Source organism: Sinocyclocheilus rhinocerous, unplaced genomic scaffold (assembly GCF_001515625.1).
Source record: "Sinocyclocheilus rhinocerous isolate Xijiao unplaced genomic scaffold, SAMN03320098_v1.1 scaffold552, whole genome shotgun sequence".
NCBI lineage: Eukaryota > Metazoa > Chordata > Actinopteri > Cypriniformes > Cyprinidae > Sinocyclocheilus > Sinocyclocheilus rhinocerous.
In genome coordinates this window covers 676,842-686,549 of record NW_015625574.1, presented here as the reverse complement: position 1 = coordinate 686,549, position 9,708 = coordinate 676,842, and the positions used below count along the sequence as shown (strand labels likewise).

The window sequence follows — 9,708 nt, the reverse complement described above, 5'->3', positions numbered from 1 at the left end:
TTTGAGCTAGAATCTAAACGTATGAAGCACAGACTTGTGGTGTGGTGGATGTCCCCTAGTTTTATGGTTCAAAAAACATAAAATCCAAATTCTGTTAACAATTTCAACAAGCATGTTTACACGCACATCATTTTTCCGATTAAACTCTGTGGTCTGGTTAAGCCTTTAATCCGGAAAAAAGTAAACGTAATAGAATCCGTCTCCTTTTTGCTCTAAAAATGATCTGGCTAGCTTGATTTTTCACAACTGCACATACCTCGAGTTGTAGCGCTCATAATTACTTTCATTTGGACATGTGCAGATCACGACACAAAATTCTAATTCTCATAAGCTTATTCCAGCTGTCTTAGTATACTAGAAACCAGAACGTTGGCCTAATCCGGTTATAGCAATCGGGTTAATACACATCAGACGGAAGTCTGATATTAACCGTGTAAACGCTATCATTGAGGTTGCCTGTCAAATGAACGTCCATAGACCCGAAGGGCCTCACTTTGATCGATCGTGTGCATATGTGTGCTCTCCGCAGGGAACGGGACAGTATATTCATCTATACTCACGATGGCGAATGATCCCTTTCCCCTTTTATGTGGCTACTATACTAAGAGAGTCTGCTCACTGGCACAGATTTCCTTAAAATAGCAGCATTCACACTGGGCCTGGTGTTGTAGAAAGGAAGACATTTAGTGGAATTGGAAGGAATCCATGATATTAAACAGTAGATGGGATTGTGAAGCAGCAGGAGTAATCATGCAGGACAGCAGGCCGCAGGAATGCAAATCATCCACGCCGCTAGAAGTTAAGTTAGCAGGTGGCCTCCGCTATTCATTGGACGTCAACACTCTTTTTAGATCGGGGTCACATAACATCTGGGTGCCCTGGCCACTGGTTTCAATTAAGTCAAATACAGTCGCTCAATTTTCTGGCATTCGACAAACATGTACTTCATAAAAAATGGCAAGTTTTGATCAGACGAGGTCAACATAGATTTGCATGCAAATATTTATCAAAATTGAAACAAAAAGAAAAAAGGTTTCTAGCAGATTCATGGTGTTGACTCAACTGGTAGAGACAGACTCAGAAAATATATTTGAAAATAGATTTAATGACATACAAACACTGTTCTAAAATAATAAATGCAGTATTTTCCAAAAAAATATATTACTCAGAGTACTAATACAAGTGTATATAAGGAAGAAGAATATTTGCTCGAAGAAAAAAAATATATATATTTTGCATATCCACCCACTGATATCTAAAGCAAACTAATATGAAACAGTATGTGTGGGCTGCAATACTTTGGGCTATTTGAGGAAATATGTACTGTATAGTCCTAGGACATACTCAGTGCTTTTACAACAACACTACGATAATTTTAGTTAACAAAGAAAAACATTTGTTTGTTTAATTGCTTGCAAAATCCAATATGGCTGTTTTTCCCCACATAAAAAAAAAATGTGATTAGGTGACTTAAGAGTTTAAGCCATTTACATTTCTTTTGTAAAATAACAGCAGTTCTGTTTTGGAGTGGTTGCTTATGAACTTGGCATGTAATCTAAAGAAAGGAAATTATACTTGATCCTGTAAAACTCTCTCTAACTGGCCTAACTCATTAACATATTCCCAGAGAAAGAGCAATCAGCTATGGATCTGTGGTAAAGAGTGGTAACTCATCTACATCTCTCATATAAAAAAACAAAAAAACGTTATTACAAAACAAAGCCAAATAAATAAGAGGAATTGTGAGCTAATATATACATAATACTGTACATCAAATGTCAAAAACTATTTCTTTTGATATGTTATTCCAGCAATATGACACAGAAGCTCCTCAGTGTCCTCAATGACATCCACAGGACCTCACCACCATATTCCTGTACTTCTTCAGAATTACATTTGAGCTGTCATCAAAATACAGCACCGATATGGCATTCAGTTTGGTCGGTGCACAGCAAGGCTTTGGCACATTATCAGGAAACATCAGATGGACCTATGACGAGAAAAAAAAAAGAGAAATGTATGATATGTGGGAGTGGACTTTAAATGGAGACATAGTAACAAAAAATGGTTTATCAAACAAAAATATCTTTCAAACTAAACAATGAAATGTATTAATTTTACTATGAAATACATGAACTAGGACCAAAAGTTGATGTACATAAATACAGTACATACATATCTGCTATGATATATCTGATATATATATATCATACAAAACTGCTGTCCATTTTAGGTCTCATTTTTGGAGCTGCTTCTATACTTTTTTTTTACAAATACTCTATGATGAAGCAAAGGAGGCTTACCAAGGTCTGCACAATCGCATGGTTTGTCGCATTCATATGTGCATTGAGTGGAAATGAACATTCTCCATCACAATAAAAGGCTGCATAGCCCTCTGGAGCAATAATCCAATCCTAAAATGACAGAGAGACAGAGATGAATTCTCTGGTTGAGTGAAGCAATCACGCTGTGCAGTCTTGTAATTGATTGATGTCTTGCATGCGTTTACCTGCCATCCTAAGTCACGGAAGCTCACGTAAAGTTCATGCTTCTTGCAGGCTTGTCTCTGTTCACTGGTGTTCTGATCTAGATAACAGCAACAAAACGGAGGTTGAGCCTTCAAACACTGAGGTAGTCGTGTTGTTTAGTCTAGGAGTGTGTGTGGGCTCAGTGTGCTCTATGTTTGCAGCTGGCAGGACGTCTTTGTATACAGACTCTGAATGCAGTAAATACTCAGTAATTTGATGGCAGCAAAGGGGCCTACATTCAGAAAACATCAGGAAAGCTCAGCAGGTATTTCTCATGTGAGTCATCTAGAACTGTGGAATAAAACAACTGCTACGTATTAAATGCAAATGAGCGATGTTGTAAGTGATTTACACAAAATAGTCTACAGAAAATATCCCTAAAATATGGCAGGTATCTCTGAAATAGGAACCCTAGGAAATCACACCTTTCTGTGGCGGCCCTAGCCTCTGTAAACAGCAAAAAAGTGACACGACTGTAATCTGACTGACAAGTAATGTGAACCAGAGTTCATTTTGTTTTCACCTGCCATGGTTTATCTGAAACACTTGAAAAAAAAAAATCATATAACGGCACAACATTCTCCATAAGCACCTTCTTACAATGTGCCTTGAGTATCTTTAGTAGATTTGATGTCACTAACTTGACGCATTTCGTAAATCCAGTGAGTAGTTCAATTAGTTTGATCCAGTGATCAGACAAGAGGTTGTGAGATCAAGAAACTGCTGAGTTTTTTGTGTAACATGTATGCGCATGAAAAAAGTGAGCTATAGCTGCTCTGTGTCTAGTGGAAGCTAGATAAGCGAAAAACATTGCGTACAGCACTTCTGAATGTTTTTACCTCCACTTTTGAGAGCTGGCGAAGATTTCTGTTGTGTTCTGCTTTTGTTTCTGTTGTGGCTCTTCCTCTTGCTTCCTGTGGCTCTTACAGAACGGAGCAGAACCTCACTTGCTTTGAAAAAAGCAACCAGGAATGGCTGTTTGGACTGAGGTCCGTTCCTTCCGATGATGCCAGCAGATTTCATGTTGATGCTTCTACCTGAAAATCAAACAGATGTATGCATCCGATTACAGAGATCAACGTTAGACAAACAACCTTGATTAAGGCATGAAAACCTCTTTCTGGGTAGCAAAATCATCACAACTATTTACGACAGTTTCTATGGTCCACACAGATACTGTAGTGATTGTGTACATGTCAAACTGAGAGGAATAGGGCTGAAAACTGATCCTAAAATGCAGGCAACTTCATGGCATCAAGTTCCCATTTAAGAAAGAGGAAACACTGGGCGTTGTCGTGACTCAAAGATGATACTTTTGTGAAGTCTCACGCTGGTAAACGTGTCTGTTTTTAAGCTAATATAATGAATATGTGAATGGAAATAACACCAGCTGCATTTCATGGTCCTTATTTCCAGTAAAACGAGTATGCAGCAATAATCAAAACAATAAAGCACATGCAGGAAAGAACACTAAAATGTAGCGCTGTCTTTAAAGTGACCAAATGTTTATCATTCAATAAATTACCCAACACATTATTTACATAGAGCAATGGTAGTCTGGCAGGCATTTATTGTAAAGCTCCACTAAATACAAAACACATCCCACATTCGCAGTTCCACATATGTAATCTAGAGTTTCCCGAACAATGGTGTAACTCTCTACATAAACACCGCATTACAATGCTTCACTGAAAAAATCAATTAGGTAGTCCTGAACCGGTAGTAAACTTGTCATACAGCCGACATTCAAACCATGTTGGTTCAACAATATAGAATGTTGTAAATGATGCCACACAGGTGGAGTAATAACTTCTGTTAATTAATTGGTTTGAGAGTTAATTAATTAATGCCAGATTATTCTAAGGGCTTTTTGTTATCTGATGTTTTATTGCTTTATTTCCAGATGTGTGATTCAATTGCAGGTTGCCTCTTACATCACACAGTGTACTACAGCACATGCATGCTCTTCAAAAACAGCATTTTAATTCTCTTGACATACTTAAAGACACAGAATAATATTTGTGGAGGGAACGAAGGAAGGAAATATATTGCATAGATTGTCCTGCATGTTAACTCAAGACATATTAACAAGAAACTATGCTTTTAACCACAGATTGAAAGCTATATTTCCAACCACACATTTTTTGTGATGCTGTTTTCCAATGGAACTATGATTTTGGGAAACACCAAATCATTGAACTATGTTGGTACTGATGGAACTCATGACCATAGTTGGCTAACAATGCTTTTGGGGAACGTACCCCTGGTTACTAATACTAATACTCAAGTCATAAATTGTTATGACCCATCTTCACAAAGTTTGAACTGCAAACTGAAATTTTTTTGTGCTAAAGACTTTGACCAGTGATCATTGACCAATGGCAATTTCATGAGCATTCCTATCCGTGAAACACTCCATCAGTCATTTCTCAAACAAAACTAGAAAATAATGTGTGCAGTGTCATTATCCTCCACAGAGCTGGGTCGTAACTGATTACATGTAATCTGGATTACGTAATCAGATTCTAAAAAAATAATGTACTCGTAATTTGTATATTACATTTGATTATGCTCATAACCAGATTACAGTTACTTTTTATGGGTTACATGATTACATATTATTCACACAATGGCAGTAAATCATTCATAATTTATTTCTCCAAAATTCCTATTTTTTCTCTTTTAAATTTGCCTTTCTAAACATTTTACTGTGTGTCATATAATTTAGCTTTGACTAAATCCACAATATAGAATGGCCAGGTAAAACGAGTCAGGTAAATAAGGGGCTGTTCACATGTCGCGCCTAAAAACGCGTGGAAAACGCTAGGCGCGCCGCTTTCTGCTTTTTTCCAAAGCTTTCGGGCGCTTGCTCGCTCCCTGTACAGCTATGATCAGCTGTTCCTTCATCTTGGCTGAGCTTTCAATGTTGTTATGGGAAAGGATGAAGCTGATTGGTTGGTTCTTGTCACATGACCCGCGGTGCGCTTGCAGCATTCTGAAAAGTTGAAATGTGTTTATCTCGATGTGGCGCGGACGCGCCTGGAAAAAATGAGCGCGTCGCGACCGCGTCGCTTCCATTATGAGTGCGCCTGCCGCGCATCTACATTTGAAATAACGAACTTGAGCGCGCAAAAGACGCGATATGTGAACGGCCCCTAAATCTGCAAATCATGCTTCTTAATTTGGGTGGAAAACCACACCTCTCAAGCAATTAGACCATGTATGAAACATAATTCAATCATGACAACTCTCGGAACATTTTAGCATGGTGATAGATATGGCTTAGTAATTACTCCTCACGCGAATAACCTGCACGTCGTTTTACAACTTGTATGTTTTCTAGTTTAAAAATGTACATCTGACGAACGCAATAATGCACAGAAAACAGAGTGAAAACCGTTTACTTATCTTAGCTGTTGAGTTTCAGAGTAACTCTGAAAGCGCGCTGCAGGAATCTCAAGTGAATGCTAGCCAGCCATATAAATGCAAGCCAGTAAGCTCATTGGCTGCATATGCAGCATGAACCAATCAGCTTGTGCCAAGTCGTTTAACTCTCTGAATATCATCAGTTACGTTAACACCCCATCAGAATGCGCCATCTAGAGTTTCATGACTGAACTATATATTTATGCAAGTTCCAAAACACTGGTGATATATAGATGTGAAACACTATGTTTTCATCATATCCAGTAACCTTCAGTAACTGGTGATTCTGGAAATCTGGACACATTTTTTTCCAAGCTGTGTAATGTCATTGCTGTTTACATATTTATTCATTTTTGTTCATGTAATGCAGGGATTTCCAAAGGTTTGTCAGCTAAACAAAATAAATAACGACTTTATTCAACAATTCGTCTCCTCCGCATGACCCTGGTGCCATTTCGGAGAATATCCGCTGGACGTAAACAGCGTATGCTGTTCTGTGTCAGCTGTGTCACGCCGGATCTGTTTCCTACGTTGTTGTGATTTGATCTGAACGGAAACAGTGTATCTGTGTGACGCAGCTGACACAAAACAGCATATGTTGTTTACGTCCAGCGGATACTCTCCAAAATGGCACCAGGGTGATGGTATAATTGCGGTTGAACCACTGATGTCACATGGATTATTTTACAGATCTCCTTGCTACGTTTCTGGACCTGGGAACTATGCAGGGTCAGACAGCTCTCAGATTCCATCAAAAATATCTTAATTTGTGTTCCGAAGATGAACGAAGGTCTTACGGGTTTGAAACAACTTGAGGGTGAGTAATTAATGACAGAATTTTCATTTTTGGGTGAACTAACCCTTTAATGTAATGTTTTATGTTGATATCAAAAAATTTACTTGTTTCTCTTTGTTTTTTTATGTCAATATAAGTAAATGTCATGGTAAGTTTAAAACAAGTTAGATAAAAAGGGATCTAAAACGTAGTCACAATACAGTACCTAAAATGAGTAACCAAGTTTACGTTACTAACTAAAGTTTTCATCATGTAATAATGGACTACAATTTGTAAGTAGTCTACCCAGCGCTGATACTCCAGTTTCCAGTACCATCCTCTGAATGCATTCTCTGACACAGCATAAACTGTGTGATTGTCCTTAATTAAAGCACAGATGTCCCTGTCTTACCGTCAGTGGTCTCCACGCAGAGCTGCAGGCCCATGTTCTGCTGCGGGTTCAGGACCCAGTGATTACTGGTGGCCGTGATGTCAAACACCAGCCACCCCCCATCAGTAGCGCGGATCTTTTTGGAGTCCAGGAGAAATGTTTCAGCATCCCTAATGAGACAATAAGAATGCACTATGACAATGTGATTTACATTATATTTTTGAATATAATATTTCACTGTCCGCCACAAATAGATGAATGTTAAACTGTAATGACATGTTTAACATCCGAGATGAATGAGTTGGATTTTGCTAATTGCAGTCATTCTGCATCTTAATTAGCAATGTTGATTATAACATAGAAAAACAAATATTGAAACGAGTGCAACCAAATTTTCTTTAAGGCCTTCCTTTTCATCTCGACCACAATTTTGTCAACAAGCCATTCCTGTTCATCTACTTAACTGACGTTCCAAAACAACACATGGGCCACACAGTGAGACAGCGGCCCTGATCTCACAGACAGGAAAAATGATCAGAGACAGTGGCACGTTCCAGCATGCCGCAACGAAGGCGAGCGCAGCACACCACCGCATTCTGTGTCCCTGTTACAACTCAATATTCTCATTTTCTTTTCAACTTTGGCGTGACCAAGCCAATACAACTGACATAAAGTAGGCGATCTGTGCATCATATACAGTGCACTGACCTCAAAAGACAGGGAGAGATGAAAACAGACCCTAATACAAGTTCTCAGAACTCAGCAAGTATCATGGAATTCTTTGAAGTACCTTGGAGTTGCATGTGAATACCATGGCTAATGGTAAATCAATCATTCAGTTCCACAGTACTGTGGTGTTGCCATCTGTTAAATATTCTGATTCCCCTATTGACGATTCTTTGAGCACTTCAAAAAGTGCAAACCCAACCCATGAATAATTTGTCCTGAACCAAATATTCTAAACAAAAACAATGGTATTTTTCTTTTTATTAGAGGACCATCTGTCAACAACTTTCTTCTGAATGTTAATCTTCAATTGCACTTTGCCATGTGAACAACCAGTTGGTAATTACACTAAAGTCCCATGAGCCTTCAGTTCAACATAACACATTAAAAGTTATTGGTTCATTTCTAGTTGGACATGACAAAGGTAATGACTTGCGGTTCAGTGAAAAAGTCAAGACCGATTCAGCCAGCGAGTGAGTCATCAGACTGATTCACACAAATAGTTGACTGCATCAAACTGCGAACAGCCAGAGAGGACAATGCACTAGAAACATGCATGGTCTATTTACTGTGTCGTTTGCTTTCATTAAATTCAGATTTTTCTCTGCTGAACAGAAACTAAGAATTTGGACTATAAATTGAACTAGTTTTGAATAAGAAGTGGTTCTCTATTCCCAATCCTAACCATTATGGTATCAAAGTACTGTACACCTCCACAATACTGTTTTGTAAAGGTGTAATGTTTCGTTTACCTCCATGTCTTTAACACTCACAGCTTTGGCAGGCTATAAGAAGTGGGTGCTAAGCTGTGAAACACTAAATTCCACTAATCACAGGAAAATCACAGTACGGACACAGGAGTGAATGTGTGAAGTTGTGGGACACGGACGCCTCATAAACACAGCCATGAGGAAGGGTTCCAGGGCCTCTGATGGCAGAATCCATTATGAACTCCTGTTTCATTGCCCCAGGAGAGCCGTATCTCCGCTTAAATGTTTCAGCTGCATTCATTCATGGTGAGAAAAGGCCCTGTCTATGGTGTGCCCATGTATGACTCAAGATAAGTCACGGCTCTCAATCTAGATTAGAAGACCATTAGAACCGTGAAGAGGCAGGTGGGCACAGACTCACTTTTAGGAAGCTTTGGAAGTCTCTTGACGCAGAGACCCTCTATTAAGGCCAGATGGCCCTGTCTGGGGTGCAAGCGCTCTGACAAGCAGTCGAGATACGCAAAGAGTGATAACTGATGGACTTTCAAGACTTTCATAAGTGCTGGAAGTTGCAAATGAGCTGTTAATGGAAAGCTTTATCCATGGCCATTACCAGCAAGCATATCTGGTGAGACTGAGGAATAACAGGTTTGCTCTGCTTTGTCGGGTGAGCTCTGGTTATGCGAAATCATTCCTAGCGGACAAGAGGTGGTCTGAACCTTACAGAGCAGAGTTGAACTGATGTCATGGTCTTTTAGTTGAGCCCAGATGGCTATATCCTAAAAAAAAAGGATAGGAAAAATTTTTCCATACATCATTCCATAATGACTATGCAATCTTTCTTTGTGAATTAAAGGTACAGGTTGGACCTCCCATACTTTAGATGTTGAGAAGGACTTGTATTACCATTCTAACTCAAACCTTATTGAGCTACACTAACATGAGCAATGTAACAGGTTCAATATCTATAATATAATCTTGGTTCCCACATCTTTTGAACAATGAATTGAAAGGTGAGGTTTATACACTCTAAAAATGCTGGGTTGTTTCAACCCAACTTTGGGTCAAATATGGACTAACCCAGCTGTTGGGTTACATTTTTACATTAAATTTTTAACCCAAAAGTTGGGTTAGTCCATATTTGACCCAAAG

At 38.8% G+C, this 9,708-nt stretch overlaps 1 protein-coding gene across 1 annotated transcript in view; it reads right to left on the bottom strand.

Annotated features, from left to right (window-relative positions):
* Positions 1-1,170: 1,170 nt before the first annotated feature.
* The window catches only part of LOC107751247 (bone morphogenetic protein 5), an 18,535-nt gene continuing 9,997 nt past the window's right edge, over positions 1,171-9,708 (bottom strand). Inside the window, exons 3-7 of the mRNA XM_016566927.1 lie at positions 7,142-7,290; positions 3,368-3,565; positions 2,510-2,586; positions 2,304-2,414; positions 1,171-1,990 (exon numbers count right to left, since the gene is read on the bottom strand). Coding sequence (XP_016422413.1) covers positions 1,841-1,990; positions 2,304-2,414; positions 2,510-2,586; positions 3,368-3,565; positions 7,142-7,290 — 685 coding nt within the window. The 3' untranslated portion in view covers positions 1,171-1,840. The remainder of the gene's footprint in view (positions 1,991-2,303; positions 2,415-2,509; positions 2,587-3,367; positions 3,566-7,141; positions 7,291-9,708) is intronic.